This window comes from Dromiciops gliroides, chromosome 4 (genome assembly GCF_019393635.1).
Source record: "Dromiciops gliroides isolate mDroGli1 chromosome 4, mDroGli1.pri, whole genome shotgun sequence".
Lineage (NCBI taxonomy): Eukaryota > Metazoa > Chordata > Mammalia > Microbiotheria > Microbiotheriidae > Dromiciops > Dromiciops gliroides.
The window spans coordinates 395,081,201-395,100,033 of record NC_057864.1 but is presented as its reverse complement, the minus strand read 5'-3'; the positions used below and the strand labels follow the sequence as shown (position 1 = coordinate 395,100,033).

General features: G+C 36.8%; 1 protein-coding gene across 4 annotated transcripts in view; it reads left to right on the top strand.

Moving 5' to 3' along the window:
* Positions 1-18,833, top strand: part of IPCEF1 (interaction protein for cytohesin exchange factors 1) — a 120,853-nt gene that overhangs the window by 66,732 nt on the left and 35,288 nt on the right. For all 4 annotated transcript variants that reach the window (XM_043964260.1, XM_043964264.1, XM_043964262.1 and 1 more), the window contains 2 exons: positions 385-473; positions 14,962-15,325. In XM_043964260.1, coding sequence (XP_043820195.1) covers positions 385-473; positions 14,962-15,325 — 453 coding nt within the window. The remainder of the gene's footprint in view (positions 1-384; positions 474-14,961; positions 15,326-18,833) is intronic.

Below are 18,833 nucleotides of genomic sequence, written 5' to 3'. Positions count from 1 at the left end.
AATGTTAACTAGCCCTGCACTAAAAGGAGCCAAGAACAAAATTTAAACTTTTAAGGGCAAAGGGTATAGAATCTTCAACCTAGAAATGGAAAGATTCTCCTTCTCCTTATCCATTTGCTGCAGCTACCTATTCCAACCTGGTCTTAAAACCATTTAAAGAAACCCAACACAATGAAACCAGCCCACTCACTCTCATTTTTGTCTCTCTTTCCTCAAAGTAGACAGATCCTCAGGCAGGGCATTTTGTGCAGGAGAAATGAATTTTGTGTGTGTCGACCTTTGTAAGAAAATTAGCCAGAAAAATATCTTAGCTGATGCTTTATGGAATATGTAGCAATGATTACCGCCCCCCCCCACAATTGAGCACTTCCATTTTTATTGCAGAATGCTACAGTGAAAGTGAACATGAGGATCCTGAAATAGCTGTGGAGACGCCACCCCCTCCCTACTCTGCTGAGCCTCCATCGCATTTGGTGTGTGTAATAGTAATTAGCCTGCTTGTCATTGCTACAGTGGCATTAACGTCATTCCACCCTCTTTGTATAATGTATTGATGACTAATAACTTTTAAGTGATGCAGTAACTTAATGTGTCTACCAAATGGGCAGGTGTTTATTTAGTAATTTATAACCCTGTGGTCCTCCTGGATGCTGATTTGCAGCCTTTTCCATGGCAACACACTGATATGACAAACTCAACATCTGTGTGTATAAGAGAGTACGTCAGATATGTCATTATTTCTAAAAGGAGAGTGCAGAGGACTCGGACCAGAATATTAAAAGCTTCTAGGTTACTAATTACCAACAAATTCAGATTGTTAATGAGGAGCTCCAGTAGTGAAAAATTTCTTCATATGAATCACATTTGCAACATGGATGATAAGAACTCTGCTTACTTAGGTGACAACAAAGTGCTAGTCTCCAAGTTAAGGGTTCAGTAAGCATTTTTGAAAACAGATTTTTTTATTGATATCTTTTCTTTTTCCGTTGCACACATTGCTAAATAAGTATTTAGTAGGTAAATGTAGATTTACGTAAAAACAGACTTATTTTTATTTTCAGTTACCCAACTATACTTATCAAACCATTTCCTCCCTAACTTGCTCCCAAAGCTCCTACAAGTCTGAGAAAACAGTTTTATATAAAAATCCATATATATGCTTAGAATCCATCCCCAAATAAACTCTCATGTGCACTCAATATAAGGGAATGAGAAAAGCAAAAACTATTGAATTTCACTTGGGGTCATTCTATGCTTTCTCTTAGACCCCATGGAAATTATTTTAGCCTCTGAGCACATAGGGGACTTGCAGTTGTCATTTATAGTGTTGTTATAATAAAGCTGTTCCCTCTGGGACAACTGAGTTGCAGTTTCCTTATTTAAGGGTTGAAAGTTTTCTACTTTTAGCAATAATACTTGTAATTTTGATAGTTAATCACAAAGGGACAAAGCCAGGCATAGGATCATAGATCTAGCACTGGAAAGGACCTTCCAAACCCTTATTTCACAGGTGGGGAATCTGAAGCCCAGATGGTTTAAGTGACTTGCCCAAGTCATGGCCATGTGGTCCACTTAGTAAGGTTCAACTGCACAGATTAGAAAATTTCACTTTTTATCAATCTACAGCTATTTATTAAGCATCTTGTATGTGCCAAGCACTGTGCTAAGCTCAAATGATACAAAGAAGAAACAAAAACAGTATCTGCCCTCAAGAAACTTACATTCTAATGGAGGAGACAGAATGTGGGAAAAAATAGTTCCACTACTGAAAGTTACAAAGAACAAAGGTTACCTTAGAGGGAAGGCTCCCGTGACTGGGGGTAGGGAGGAGGGATGGACAAGTATTTCTTTTTATAGTTAAACTTACACAATACTCAAACACCAATGGTTAAATAAGAGACTCTTTGGAATACAAAGTAATGTCTTTGATAATAGGTATCATTTCTTAACTAACTTCTAGCTATGCCTAATCTGAGTCTTTTACCCATTGAAAATTGGTAGCAGTCTTGTTGAGTACATCCTCTCTTGAATTTTACCTAACTTTAAGTCAATTCCTAATTTTTCCTTTGTAGCTTGTCTTTTAGCTTTTCTTTCCTTAGGAATAACCATTCTCTGACTTACTAGGAAGACACCTGGATGTTTTTCTGGGCGTGTCTATTTCCTATACCCCTGCATTGGCTCATTTCTGTTCTTTAGGTTTACCTGGTAGTGGAAGAAGCTACCTGAAAGGAAGACTCAGCATTTCTTTTCTTCCAGGAATATAAGACCCAGGTTTTTCTCTCATTCCAATCATTTGTGGTGTTTCTCTTCCTTTTATTTCTCCTTTTTTTCCTTCCCAATTTCTCCCTTCTGATTTGTTTCATCTGGTAATTGTCATTTACAGTTTTAGCAGCCACTCTGCCTGGTTGGCTTGAGAAACAGAGAGAATGCTTTTTTTAAAGCACAGAATCCCTTATAACAAAACAAAAAGAGAAACATGCTAAATACTTCATCACAGTTTGCTTTGATGTTACTTTTAGCATTGCCATTCACTCAACTTTGTGCTTTTTCTAATTATAATAATAGGTAGTATTTATATAACACCTTTAAGATTTGCAAAGTACTTTATATATGTTACCTTATTTGATCCTTACATCAACTCTGTGAGTGGTGCTATTATTATCCCTATTTACAGATGAGGAAACTTAGGTTAAGAGGTTAAATGACTGATGCAGGGTCACCAAACTATTAAGTGTCTGACGCAGGATTCAAATCCAGTTGTCTTCTTCTTCTTCTTCTTCTTCTTCTTTTTCTTCTTCTTTTTCTTCTTCTTCTTCCTTCTTCTTCTTCTTCTTCCTTCTTCTTCTTCTTCCTTCTTCTTCCTTCCTTCTTCTTCCTTCCTTCTTCTTTCTTCCTTCTTCTTCCTTCTTCTTTCTTCCTTCTTCTTCTTTCTTCCTTCTTCTTCCTTCTTCTTTCTTCCTTCTTCTTTCTTCCTTCTTCTTTCTTCCTTCTTCTTCCTTCTTCTTTCTTCCTTCTTCTTCCTTCTTCTTTCTTCCTTCTTCTTCTCTCTTCTTCTTTCAAATCCAGTCTTCTTGATTACACATCCAGCACTCAAAGAAAGGGTTACTATCCATTTGAATGAGTTATCTAAAGAAATGAGGGTATCACATTACTTGGGTAGGATAAGCATATATGTAGTTTTCAAGAAAAAATGAAAAAACCTTGGCAGTACAATTTCTTACTAAGGAATTTTATCATAGTAATATTGATAATATCTCACATTTATATAGCTTCACAGTTTATGAAGTAGTTGTGTACCAAGTGAGGAAGAGCATGCAAGTTTCATTATCCCCATTTTAGAGATGAGGAAATTGCCGATAGGGCCGTAACTGCAAAAATCTGAGTATGCAAACATAAGAACCTGGATAGGGGAATTGGGAATAGAAAGAAATGAATGGGTGGATACAAGAGATATTTTCCCATTCTATTCCCAATAAATCTAAGTTAAGCAGACATAAAGGCAAGTAATACAGGGGCTTTTAATTGTACTTCAATGATCTTTTAGTATAATCTCCTATATTATGTTTCATTATGTTGCCTACAATGTCTTACATATAGTAGGTTATCATTTAATGATTCAATATAATTTTTACTATAGTAGAACATAATATGCAGAAGGTATGGGTTGAAAAAACATTAGAATTTTGGTGAGTTCTCTTGCTGCTTTCCATTATTCCCCTCTTATTCAAACTCCAAAGACCCTATTTTGGGTACAATATCCTTGGAACTGAGGTGTTGAGTTTCATGTATTAAGAATTTATTCCTTTTTGTATGGGAGGATAATTGACTGATTTAAAAATGTATATAATAAGACCATTAGCAGTAGTACATGAAGTTGGGAGGAGAAATTGCTTTCTTTCAAGACAAGACATTTTGGTTTGGGGCCACCCTATTCATCAGAAGAATGTTGATGATATTCTAGAGATTCTGAAGCTAGAACCATTTTGCCAAAGAGTCAGTAGGAGCCTGGGGAGATATCATATTAAAAAAGAAACTTGAAATATTGAAAGATAAATGTCAGGCTTGGCCATTTGTTACCCAAAATGATTTGAAGTATGCTTATATAGATCAGTCTGCATTAAATAATTTATCTTTTGGGATCATCACAAAAGTAAATATAAAGGGAAACAGAATGATGCCCTAACAAAGAACCCTAAACTAGTGGGAGATTGGGTGGGGCAGATAATCTGTGTTCTAATCCTGGCTCTGCCCTTTACTGTTTGACAAGGGAAGCCATGTAACCTCCTCAGGGCTCAGTTTCTTTATCTCTAAAATAAGAAAATTGGATTATATGATCTCTTTATGAGTGATTTAAGTATTAAGATGTTATAATTCTATGATACTAAATTGGATGGGGAGCTGGATACATGATGATAAACATCTGTATCTACATATATCTATCATATGTATGATATATCATGCATATAGTTATGCATGTAAATATATTTAAAGCAGGTCTGGAAGAACACTTGAATTCTACTAGATATTGAGAACCAACTGATGAGATCACACACACGAAAATACTTATATATCAGGGATCATGGTTTACTCACAGGGACACATTATTTCTCTATTTTTAAGACAATTAGTACAGTAAAATTTTTAAATACAAAAAGATGCATTTCTGCCTGCAGTGGGCACAGCCATCTTCAGAAGAGAGGAAAGAATAATTGTGGGGGTAATGGTGGTGGGTGGTCTTCCACTTACTGGCTCTTGATCCGGAAGGTAATGGCAATATACCTGTTCTCTTGATTAGTCCTCATAGGACTAATAGTGAGGATTTAAAACAAATGATCAATTGTCCTTTTTGTTTTAATGAGGTCCATAATGCAGAAGTTGGTTAACAAATCATGCATTAAAAAAGTAAATGAGGGCAGGTAGTTGGCACAGTGGATAGAGCACCAGCCCTGGAGTCAGGAGGACCTGAGTTCAAATCCGGCCTCAAACACTTAACACTTAGTAGCTATGTGACCCTGGGCAAGTCACTTAACCCCAATTGCCTCACCAAAAAAAAAAAAGTAAATGGATGAAAAAATATTGTTTAGACTGTGAATTGTAGTTAGTCTGTTGTATTAGTACTTCAATCTGTTTATTAGGAAAAAACACTGGATACAGATGGACAACACAGATAGAACAGAACAATATCTACAGGCTGCAAATTGTGGGTGACGCAAAGGGTAATGGAGAAATAGCTGCATGATGGGCATAGGTAGTGTACAACAGAGGTACCAAACTCATGGACCCTCCTGAGTGCCACCAAACCAGATTAAAACGTATTTGGGCAATATTCAACAAAATAAAAAAAAATACATGGTAACAGATAATGTCAAGTAGTTTTCTAAGTCAATGAATGGACTTTAAGGCTCTTACGTGTGGTTTAATGGTCCCAAGTTAGACACCACTCATCTACAACCTATTTCCAGTGATGTCCAATAGTTTGGATATGGTATAAAAGGTATCATCTAGGAAATGGAATATATGATCAGAAAAAGAGGTATCTGGTGAGAGAGAGAGGGAGGGGAAGAAGGAAGTAGAGGAATAGAGGGAGAGAGAAAGGAGAGGAGAGGAGAGGAGAGGAGAGGAAGGGGAAGATGAGGGAGATAGAAAAAGACAGATTTGTGGAAAGCTTGTGTTGTACTAGTGCCCACAACATGTTAAGAAAAACCTAGAAGAAAGGTTTCCAGAGCATTATAATTTCTTATGATGATATATGGGAGAACATGGAAAAGAAACACAAAGACAAGAAAAAGTAGAAAGGATGTATGGTATAGGGCATAGGGGTATAGGGTATAGGGTATACACTAGGTATAGGGGTACACACCTGTAATCCATACTATTGGGGAAGCTGAGGCTGGTGGATTACTTGAGCTTGGAAATTCTTAGTTGTAGGAGAGCTAAAGCTAATGAGGTGTTTGCACTAAGTCTGGCACCAACATGATTGTCTCTGAGTATAGTGAGGCTACCAGGATGCCTATAAGGAGGTATAAACTGGTACAGGTTGGAAAAAAAATGGAGTAGGTTAAAGCTTCCATTCTGATCGGTAGTGGGATTGTACTTCCATTCGAGGTGAAATAGATAACAGTCTTTCTAAACACACACACACACACACACACACACACACACACACACACAAGCAAGCTCCAAAAGATGTTATAGGATCAATAGGAGGTGTATCCACATGAATGACATCTAAGTTACACTGAAGTATTACAATACTAATTAAAAGGCTCAAAACATAGAATAAGAAAATATTTTGTTTTTGAATAATTGCTTATCATTCAATTGAAACAAACAATTTATGCTGTATTTTCATACCCATATTACATTTTTCCTCTCAACAAGCCTCTATGATATGTATTACCAAATATTATGACCACCTCTGGGATGCTAATGATACAATAACAGTCACAGTGCCCTAAGGCATCCAAGTCCGAAGACATCAATGAATTACCAGTAGCATCTACTCTGGAGAAAAAGCCTCAGTTGAGACTTCCTTGGCAGGTTAGAAAGCTTCCAAAGAAATCATTGAATCAATTAGATAAATGTTGAACAGTTTTGTTTTGCCTTTTCAAAAGAACACCATCTTCCATCTTCCATATTTTCCAGCCAGATTTTGTTTTCATTTTCTCCTGTTTGTGAATAACACACATGGAAAGCATTGGGTTGAAATAATATTAAGTCTTTTGTTTGAACAAATGAAATTTATAAAATATAATTATCCCTAAGCCAGAGAGCTAAACTTGTCAGATCTTGGCTCAGTTTCTTGTGGGTCAGTTTTAATTTTAGCAGAGAGATATGAAGGCTGACTTGAGTAGGGGAAAAAGCAAAAATGGGTACATTTTCCCCAAGGGCTTTTTTCCTGGAAAATTTCAAAAAAAATTTTTGAAGGGAAAGTATGAATAAAATACTTAGGGTAAAGGGCTTATATTTTCCTACTAGGTCTCTTACTCCTTTCAAATACAACTTATGTAACTGGAGGTTTAAAAGTAAAATCATCTTGGGTATTTGGCAATATCTTTTCTCCATTCACTGATGTTGCCTTTATTCACCGGTGTCTTAAGTGATTTGCATGTGGCAATGAAAATAAAAATTCAATCTCACAGTATTCACATATGGTGGATAAAGTCTACAGAGTTTAATCAATGAACCAAACAAGTGAAATAGTCTATTATATGTTTGGTTACCTCTAATCCATAGGAAATTTTTCCTTTATATCTAGTCTAAATTTTTCTCTTAGCCCCTGTTCCTTGTGCTTCCTTCTGGGGCCAGTAAATCAGTGATTTAAAGAACCATAGGCAGTAGCCAGCTACAGAGGCCAGACATGTGCTTTCATCAGTATAGGTAGCTACTGGTGTGAAAACTCCTTATACTAATGTAGATCAGCAATTTATAGTTTCTAGTCTTAATAGGATTTATCTGAGGTATTGAGAGACTGTGATTTGTCCATGGTCATATAGTGGTGAATATATATATGTATGTATATGTGTATGTGTACTTTGCCACCAAGTTGCTTTTAGTCTTACATGCTAACTTGAATTTTATAATATTATTTTAATATCTGTATCACAGTACAGATTTTTCTACATGAAAATGAACTTGGTAACTAAATAATGCATTTCTCTTTGCCTGATACCTTTAAGCCAAGAAGCTTACAGAATTCAGTTGAAAGAATTTAAGTGCCTTGCCCAACATTCTGTGGAGAATTAATGGAAACCATAAAAATAAAACCCTGCGCCTGTATTCCCCACTTAAATTTCCATAATGCTAAAATAATTGAGCACTTCAATGAATTCAGGGTGGGGGAAATGATGAAATTAATTGTGGGATCACTGAACAATCTGATTGAATCTGCATTTATCAGAGAGTGTATTGAATCCACTATATTGCCATCTGGAATGTAAGCTCTCCATGCTTTAGTCATCTTTTTTTCCTTGAACAAAGCATGCATGCAACACACATTTATTGAATGGATAAATGAACAGTTATTGTGGCGTTATATAAATGTGTGACCATAGTCATCTCTATTCAATCAATAATTTTATACAAATCAACAATAACACATTTTCATAGAATCTTTGGATTCATTTTCTCATTTGCCCCTCAAAACATCCCTCCTCTTGTTGGTTGGGCAAGAATTATGACCTTCATTTTATGAGTGAGGGAACTGAGATCCTGACACAAAAATTCAGTCAGTCAACTAGCATATGTTAAGTGCCCGTTATGTGCCAGTCACTGTGCAAAGTGTTGGGAATACCAAAAACAAACCAAAAAACCCACCCAACAACAAAAATGACAACAGCAGCAACAGCGATGAACAAAGCAAAACCAAAGGACAAAAATCAGTCCCTGGTCTCCATGAGCTCACGGTCTAATGGGGGAGACAATATGCAAACAGGTATAAACAACATAAATTGGGGATTGTCTCCTAAGGAAGTCACCAATATTAAGGCAAGCCTTCTTAGGTAGGATATTACTTTAGGCAAGAATTGAAGGAAGCTAGGAAGCAGAGGTGAGAAGAGATTGTGTTCCAGGAATAGGGGAGAGCCAGTGAAAATGCATTGTCAGGAGATGAAGTGTCTTGTTCTATGAACAGCAAGGAGACCAGCACTTCCGGATTGCAGAGTATGTGAAGTTAGGTTAGGGAATTCTCCTGAGTGCACCGAGGAATTTAGTTATAGAGCTAACACTAGAATCAAACCCTTCTTATTCTTTTTCTTATGTCCTTTCCCCTATACCATAAAGGAAACAAGTAAACACCGTTTAGCCCAGTTAGAAGTAGTAGTTGTTGTTCAGTCATTTTTCACTTGTGTCTGACTCTGCGCGACCCCATTTGAGGTTTTCTTGGCAGAGATACTGGAGTGGTTTGCCATTTCCTTCTCCACCTCATTTTACAGATGAGGAAACTGAAGCAAACAAGGTTAAGTGACTTTTCCATACACCCACAGCTAGTAAGTGTCTGAGGCCAGATTTGAACTCAAGAAGATGAGTCTTCCTGATTCTAGGCCCAGTGCTCTAACCACTACTTAGCTGCCCTATTAAATAGTCCTATATTCAATCATTTGGCCAAAACTAGTGAAGGAAAATGTGTTGCCTCCTACCCTTTGTAACATTTAGTTATGCTTTGTCTCCTGTTACTCTTTTCTTTTTCTTCTTTATGTTGGCTTTGACTAATTTATCTTACAGTTTTTATGTTGACTCATGCATTCCTGATTGTAGGCTCACAGTGCTTCTGTTTGATTAATTTTCACAAGATCAATTTCATGTTTTCAAATAGCTCAAGGGAAAAGAACTTGCCTTTAGCTGGTGGTTGAACCAAGTTTCTTAAATAAATAGAAGTATCATTTACTTGTGAATAAAAAATGTTTTGAAAACAAGAGAATGTGGGGAGAAAGACATTTTGTCTAATTTGGCTTTAAATAGCACTAGTCAAATGAAAAAAAATGACAGGCTTTCTAAAACAGATTTTTTCAATTTTGCTGTTTTCATGAGGGAAAAACAGGATTACTTTAGATTTAATTGGCCCATACATAGGCCTCGGTCTATACTTAAAATTTCTTTTGGTTTCTTTGGCATCTGGAAGATGTTTTATGGGAGTTAAAATTCCTGAGTCACAAGGGTTACAAGTGGGAATGCCTGCTGGCCACAAATGTCCAGGGCATGTTAAGTTATACAGCCTTGTGGGCAGGGTACATTCACATTTGTTCTACTACTGGATATGTAGATGAGCTAAGAGGAAAAAGAAGTCATCTTGGGAAAGTCAGTTTCCTCCTTTGCAGAAAGAGGGGATTGGATGCAATATTTTCTAAGGTCATATGGTGATCTTACCTGTGCAAGTTAGGTATTGGTTACCCTGTGTTCTGCCAAAGGAGAAAGTTATAATGGTTCAGTGAGTGAGTGAGTGGGTGTCTGGGAGGTACATCATTGACCCTTGATGAAGGCATTATTCCATAAGGAATCCAGATGTCTAGTCTCTTATCTGATGAGTCATAGTTTCTCTTGTAACTTATAAATTTTGCACTGAAATGTTTATGATGCTTTGAATGAATAAATCATATTGAATCCTTGCTGGGGAAAGGACATTTGGCTAAAAGCTATCTGGGCACCTGGTAGCTATAAAGCTTCAAGCCCCAATTTAATTTGTGTTTGTAAGTGTTTCTCTGTTGCTTTTACAATAGATCTACATGAAATAGGCATTTATCCTTGGCAGACAAAGTTAGAGTCTCATTTTCCTCCTATTTGCTTTCTTCCTCTCGGGCCTTATGCCTTTCTTTTCCTTTTGTTCCTTCCTCTGTTATTCTTCTTGGTCTCCTGCTCTTTTCTACTTCTTCCCTTTCTCCTTCCTTTCCTTCCCTCCCTCCCTCCCTCCCTTCCTCCCTCCCTCCCTCCCTCCCTCCCTTCCTTCCTTCCTCCCTCCCTCCCTTCCTTCCTTCCTTCCTTCCTTCCTTCCTTCCTTCCTTCCTTCCTTCCTTCCTTCCTTCCTTCCTTCCTTCCTTCCTTCCTTCCTTCCTTCCTTCCTTCCTTCCTTCCTTTGTTTCTCTTAAAAGATCTTGAAAGAAATAAAGTATTAACACTGACACTGTATCTATGTAAGTCAGTAATATTGGTTTATACTTTTCCAGAACCTTGAGGCTTATAAATAAGTTTGTAAGTAGCTAGTCTTATGCTCCCCATAATCCTATGAAGCAGGTAATGCAAAAACTATCAATTTCCATTTTACAGGTGAGGAAAGTAATTTACAAAAAGATTAAGTCCTCTGTATAATGCCACCAACAGGAAAGTACTTATGCCATAATAGATTTTGAGATGGAAGGAACCTCTGAGGTCATTTAGTCAAACCCCTTCAGTATACAGATGAGAAAACCAAGGCTCAGAGAGGTTAAGTGATTTTCCAAGGTCACACAGGTAATAAGTAGGTAGAGCAAACCCTCATCCTCTAGTTTCAAACCCAGTGCTTTTTCTATTCTCTCACTCTTTCAAAAGTACTGCTTACCAAAATTATAGACATTTAACACAAAGTCTCTGGTTCTTTAAACAGGATATTCTGGTTTTTAGTGTCTTAAGACAGCTAGGTAGTGTTTGATTAGAACATTGGAGTGGGAGTCAGGAAGATCTGATCTCAAACATGGACTCACATCTTTTTTGGCTATGTGACCCTGGCTGGCCTATAACCTCTTTCTGTCTGAGTTCCCTCATCTGTAAAATGGAGATAATAATAGCATCTATCTCAGAGTTGTTGTGAGGACCAAATGAGAGAACCATTGTAAAACTCTTGCAGACTTTATATAAATGCTAGCTATTATTAATGTACTTAAGTGGAGCGATGTCCTCTTGTAAACCAGGAACCTTAGCAGGCTTTGCTTTCATCACATGAGAAAAGCATCAGCAGGAGCCACAGGAAAAGCTTTTTCCTGATCTCTGTTTAGAATAGGAGGTAGAACATGTAGCCACGGCATGCTACAAAAATAACTTGCAACAGGACATGACACTGGACTGAGCTAGAATGAGGTATGATTTAATATTTGCTGATATGAATCTTTCTAGGGCCCGTCAATGGATAAGTTTTTTTTTGGAGTGGTATTTGGGCATTCCACTTGGTATGAAGTAACTCCTGGATATCATTAGGGTATCATTAGCAAATTGCTTTTCTTTGGTGCTAAAGGGGTCTGAGAATCCAAGCAAATCTATATACTTCCCCTTCTGTCCCACTAAGGTACTCAGAAGAAGTTTTAATATCAACACAAATTTATTTTTATTGTGGAAGATGAGTCAATTTAGATTCCTGACCAAATGCTTCCATGCTCTGTCATTTTTTGACTCCCTGGGAAAAGGTTCTAGATCAGGGGTTCATAACTGTTTTTGTGTCATGGACTCCTTTAGAAGTCTGATGAAGTGAAGCCCATGGACCCCTTCTCAGGATAATGTTGTGAAATGCATAAAAGAAAACACATAGGATTACAAAAGAAACCAATTAACATTGAAATATAATTTCAAAGGTTACTAGATGGCATAGTATATAGAGTACTATGCTAGTCAGGAAGACCTGAGTTCAAATCCAGCCTCAGATACTTACTAGTTGTATGACCTTGGGCATGTCACTTAACCTTTATTTGCTTCAGTTTTCTTATCTGAAAAATGGGGATTCTAATAGCATCTACCTCATGTTGTGAGGAGTTAATTACATAATATTTCTAAAGGGCTTAGCACAGTACCTATATATAGCCTATATAAATGCTAGCTATTATAAAATGACATTCTGTAATATATTATTTTATATAATTATGACAATATACTATTTATCATTACTATTATTTGCAATCATCAAATTATTTTTAAAACAAGTTCACAGGCCCTAAATTAAGGACGTCTTTTAAATTTGTTGACATACCACATAACTAGTATATAATCTGTCAGGAATATGCTGAACTATTTGACATTTCTGGCCTTTACCCTTAGAACCCTTAGGTTTTTAAACCTGAGGGATCATAGCTATAGCCGGAAGAGACTTCAGAAGTCATCTAATCCAACTTCTCTCATTTTATAAAGGAGGGTATCAAGGACTAGGGAAACTTAATTGACTTGTTCAAGGATGCACAGATAAGAAATGTCAGGAGTGAGATTTGAACTTGAGTACTTTGACTTATCTTTCAGCTGTACCAAGACAACTGCATTCTAGGGGGGAACTGGTGACTCTTAGGATATATTTAGGGTCCGCTATCTCTCTTGAGAAGAACCAGGCCAATAATAATTCTGTCATGTCTAACTCTTCATGACCCTCTTTAGGGTTTTCTTGGCAAAGATATTAGAATAGTTTGCCATTTCCTTCTCCAGCTCATTTTACAGATGAGAAAACTGGGTTAAGTGACTTGCTTAGGATCACACATCTAGTAAGTGTCTGTGGCCAGATTTGAACTCAGGAAAATGAAGATTTTGACTCCCAGCCTGGCATTCTATCCACTGTGTCACCTAGATGCCCTAGCTAATAGTTCAGTCTGTGCCTTATTGACTCCATTATTTGTCCCTGAAGCACTTTGGGATTCATTGACTGTAGTTGACCATATAATCGATTATGTAGGACAGTGATACTAGGATGGAGTCAAAGCTGAGCAAAGCAGCTTGAAAGCGTTGTTGGCCCTAAGAAACATAATGAGTTATAAAAGAAGCAACATTTTTCTTTACTGTTAGCTAATCTCATTGGGAACTACTTTCCTTATGAGAAAATATTGGTAAAGAGTTGAAAGCACTTTGTAAACCCTAAAGAGCAATATTAACGGTTGTTGTTGTTGAAAGATATTCTTTAAAGCTAGGAGGTTCATATTGGCCTGACTGCTTCTTCCTGACAAGCTCTTTGCTATTTCCCTCTTCATGTTTCTCCCCCAATATATGTATATTAAGTGATAGAGAAAAATTCGTTTAGTGTGGGGTATGCTCCAAACAATGCAAAAAATTATAGAAAAAAGTCATCAAAGGTGAATAAAATTAATAATGAATAGGGAAGGTGATGGAAGTCTTCAGATCTTTGGATAGTAAGTTGGAAGGTGTCCAGAACTATTTGGAAAAAAGTAAAATACAGACCTATGTTACTGATATTAATCAGACATAACATCACAATTATCCTCTGTCATTTTTTTATAGTAACAATAACTCACATTTCTATAGTGCTATAAGGTTTATGAAACTCATTCCTTGAAATAATTATGGAAAGTGGGAACTGCAAGTTTTATTATCCTCATTTTGCAGTTTACAGAAACTGAAACTGGAGGAGGTTACCTTAGTTACCTGAGGTCATCCAATTAGTAAATGTCAGAGGAAGGACAAAAACCCATGTCTTTTCTGACTACTAAGTTAAATTTTCTTTCTAGTGTATAAAGTAGTAGCAGCAGCAGCTAGTATTTTATATAGGGATTTTAACATTTGCAAAGTGCTTTACAAATATCTCATTTGATCCCCACAACAACCCTGGGATGGTGGTGCTGTTACAGTTATCCCTTCCACATCATGACTTTCCCCATTGTGGTTTCAACATATTGTGGGTCTGCATAAGAAATTAAATGGGATTTTTTTGGGGAATTTTATGGAAGCCATAGAACACAAGTGGCCAGCAGACAACACAGAGCCAAGACCAAATACTTAACCCCAATTTTTGTTTTTGTGAGGCAATTGGGGTTAAGTGACTTGCCCAGGGTCACACAGCTGGTAAGTGTTAAGTGTCTGAGGCTAGATTTGAACTCAGGTCCTCCTGACTCCAGGGCTGGTGCTCTATCCACTGTGCCACCTAGTTGCCCCTAATACAAATTTTACAGTGAAGTACTGTAAAATTCGTCTCTGATATGAAGGGAGGGCCAAAAACTTTTATGTGGATTTTTCAGATCATTGGGGCCATGTACCTCTAACCCTTGTGATGTGGAAGGAATAACAATTATATCTATTTCCGATATAGATATATAATATAGATATAGATATACAGATATAGAAACTGAGGTAGACCAGAGTTTAAATGATTCATTCAGAGTCCCATAACTATTATAGACTTTTGGAATACAAAGGGAAATGATCATTACAAGTACATATTGGAAAACAATCCAGACTGCGTACTGTGAAATTATAATGTGTGCCCTCAGCTCCAAAAAGGAGATATTGAACACACCTTTTCTCACTTATTTGCAGAGATGGAGAACCATCGATGTACAAAACTGAATATATCATCAGATTTTTTTGATATGTTGGTTAGTTTTATTGATTTTTTTCTTTCTATTTTTCCTTTTATCTTTTGAAGGGGTGGCACTCAGAGAGATGGAGTTACAGTAGGAAAGTAGGTGATATAAAAAAAGAAATAGCAATAAAAATTTATCTTTAAAAAGCATGTGCTAGATATTTTTTCTTTAGCTGATGGGCTGATTTTTTTTCCTTACTTGTGAATAATAGGGTCCACAAGAAGCATCTTCATCCTCACTTGTATTGAACGAACCATCCTGTTCTTTTTCTTCCCTGGAGAGTTCAGTCAAGTCACCCAGCAGCTCTTCCTCTTCCACATCTAAAGCAGCCTACGCAGAAAGGCAATCATGGCTCGACCTTGTCAACAGTTCCTCTGTCACTGAAGATGTGGGACAGTCCATAATGGTTCAGATCCATTCACCTGCCCTCCCAGAGGCCTCAGAAAATGACCTTGTCAAATCTGAAAGTGGATTTCTGAACTCTTTGTCAAGTGAGGAGACATCTTCACTGAACAGTAGTTTAGATCATCTCTCTGTTCCTGATGACACTATAGGATTCAAGACATCAGATAGAGGTAACTACATTGAAAAGTTGTCTTATATGTGTATGTATGTATGTATGTATGTATGTATGTATGTATGTATGCAGTGCACAAACCTGCGTTCACATGCCACCCCCCCATATATATATATATATATACTGTAAAAAAAATTCTTATTTCTTTGTGGAAGTATAGCCCTGTGTCAGGTAAGTACTTAATATAGACCTGTGTAACTGACTTAATTGTAGTGATATATAAATGTGAATTAAGAACTTTCTAGACTATGGTTATTATAACTGAATAACAAGATTATTGAGTTGGTTCAAACCCATGTTAGCTTTTTCAATCCAGTGTGCACTTGATAAACTCAAGAATTAGACAATTCATAACCTTAGAGAATTTTTTATGATTCTGGATTACCAATGCATGCCAATAAATCATTTTAATTTGACAGGTGCTTTTTAAATACATAAATTGTGATTCTAGAGAATGATTTTGATTTCTATGAGCCATATAGGAAACCAGATTTGTCATGCTATGTATACTCTGTTGTTTGTGGCTGGCTAGTTCAAGGTTGCTGTTTTCTTTCTTTCTTTCTTTCTTTCTTTCTTTCTTTCTTTCTTTCTTTCTTTCTTTCTTTCTTTCTTTCTTTCTTTCTTTCTTTCTTTCTTTCTTTCTTTCTTTCTTTCTTTCTTTCCTTCTTTCCTTCTTTCCTTCTTTCCTTCTTTCCTTCTTTCCTTCTCTCTTTCTCTCTCTCTCTTTCTTTCTTTCTTTCTTTCTTTCTTTCTTTCTTTCTTTCTTTCTCTCTCTCTCTCTCTCTTTCTTTCTTTCTTTCTCTCTTTCTCTCTCTCTTTCTTTCTTTCTCTCTTTCTTTCTCTCCTTTCTTTCTTTCTTTCTTTCTTTCTTTCTTTCTTTCTCTCTTTCTTTCTTTCTCTCTTTCTCTCTTTCTTTCTTTCTTTCTTTCTTTCTTTCTTTCTTTCTTTCTTTCTTTCTTTCTTTCTTTCTTTCTTTCTTTCTTTCTTTCTTTCTTTCTCTCTTTCTCCCTCCCTTTCTCCTTTCCTCCCTCCCTTCTTTTCTTCTTTCTCCTCTTCTTCTGCTCTTCCTCCTTCTCTTTCTCCTCCTTTCTTCCATCTTTTTTTTTCTTTCTTTCATTAGTAAGGTCACAGGATCAAAATATACATACATGAATGATATCACCTAGTCCAACTGCTTGTTTTATATAGAAGGAAGCTGGGCTCCAGAAAGAAGTAACTAGTCCAAGATCATCATCAAAGTAGCTGAGTCCTCCATAGGCCATTTAATTCCACTCTTTCCTGAGGTCACACACATATACTTAATGTGTTTTAGATAGTCACTTCACAAATATTTTGTCTGTTACACAGAGGAAAATGACAATTGTTAGTTCAAATGTACTTCAGTCAATCAATTAACAAAGATTTATTAAGCACCTACTATATGGCAGGCCCCGAGCTGGGCATTGGGGATATGACGACAAAATGGAACATTCCCAGTTTTCCATGAGCTTATATTCTACCAAATCTTTTGGCACTGTTGCATACTGAACTCAAGGTCTAGGCTAATGGTAAACCAGTATGTATATTCATATGTGAAGGGCAATGAATTTTCATTATTTATTCTGTCTTTGCACTTGAGTTTGTTTTCCATATATATAAATTATGCTGTTAGTTCTTACATACTAATTAGTCATAAGTCTTCATTTTTGTTGTGTTAAAATTCACTAATTGGCCTATCTGACTTTCTGCATTTTTCCATCTTCTGTGCTGACAACCAAATTTGGTTGACATAACAATCTGAAATCCATTGAATATTGATTTCTATGGTATGACCCTCTAGGGCTTTTTTGAAATAAGGGGCACTGGCCAAGTTATTGTAATGTCAAAGTGCTACAAAGAGCTTCCAGATTCGAGTAATCCCTGTCTCCAAACTGGGGATATGGGGGAGCTCCTGAGACAATGACTGGTTATATTCAGACCTAAAGGATGGTGTTCTCACAGAGCAATATGGAGGATGATCGATGAGAGGGTAATCAATCTAGAACTCAAAGGGAATTTAGAGGTCATGTATGTAGTCTAACACTCTCATTTTACAAATATGAAAATTGAGGACTAGAGAGAAAAAGGATAGCAAATTGTCACACAGGTATTAAGTGACAATTAGGAATTAAACTAAATAATCCATTGAATATTTGGCCTCACAGTTGAATACTTTTTGAGTGAGTATCATGATAACTTGTGAGTTGTAAGAAAGAATTTAATCTAGTCATTAAATGGTTATAAAATGGTGGAATTAGAGTGTGTCAATTTTGACTCTAGTTTTCACAGTAAAGCAGCTAATTGGTGCAAGATAGAGTGCTAGGCCTGGAATCAGGAAGACCAGAGTTCAAATCTGGCCTCAGACACTTACTAGCTATGTAACCCTGGGCAAGTCACGTAACCCTGTTTTTCTTAGTTCCTCATTTGTAAAATGAGCTGGAGAAAGAAATGGCAAATGACTCCAGTATCTTTGTCAAGAAAACCCCAAATGAGTCCATGAAGTGTCAGACATGACTGAAACAACTGAACAACAGCAACAAAAATTTCCCAGTAAATAATTTACTTTCTGGAAAAGAGAAATTGATTTAATAATTGATACACCCTTGAAGAAATAATGTTGGCTTTCAAAAGTCCCAACCCATCTACAGGGTCACAGTCCTTTACTGAAAAGAAATGCGATAAAGTCTTAAACCTATCTTTGCATTGTTTTCCATGAGATAACCTTGTAGCTTGAGGAAGGGCTTTTTGGGACAGCTGGTCTTAAGTATAGCCCAACAGAAAGGTCATGGGCAGGCTCCTGTTGCTCTTACATCCAGATCACTTCAGGAGGGCTCACAGGACAATGTTGGACTATATATCAGTAGCCCTTTTCATCACGATATTTTAATGAAAGGAGGAAAAGGAAATCCTGGAATATTTTGTTTTAGGGGACTTTGAAGAACAGTGTAGTCTGTAATTTCCATGTACTTGTTTAAACTGCTTGGAGAAAAGACACTCCTGTGGAGAAAAATAAGAGAAAACAAAACTATTTCTTATCTTATGTTGCTGACAGTTGCGATATGTTGTATATCTCTTTCTTTCTCTCTCCCTCTTTTTTCTTTCTTTTTCTTTCTTCCTTTCTTCCCTCCCTCCTTCCTTCCTTCCTTCCTTCCTTCCTTCTTCTTCTTTTTCTTCTTCTCTCTCTCATTCTCTCTTTCAATCTCTCTCTCCCCCCCCCCCTCTCTCTCCTCTGCTGTCTATGAGTTTTGGTTGAATTCCCAAAATAGCTAAACCAAGTGAAGCAGTAACTATGGAAACTGTAACCCAATCATTTGGTCATGTGCACTTAGTACTTACTGTTGAGGAATCAAATTACATACTGTATGCCTCCCAGGCCTTTTTAGAATTGTGTCTGCATTTTTTGGGGAAGGAGGGAAAGGGTAGGTGAGGTCAGAGGGTAGCATTTCATTTATGTAATTTTCAGAAACTTTGCTATTATATTGGTATAA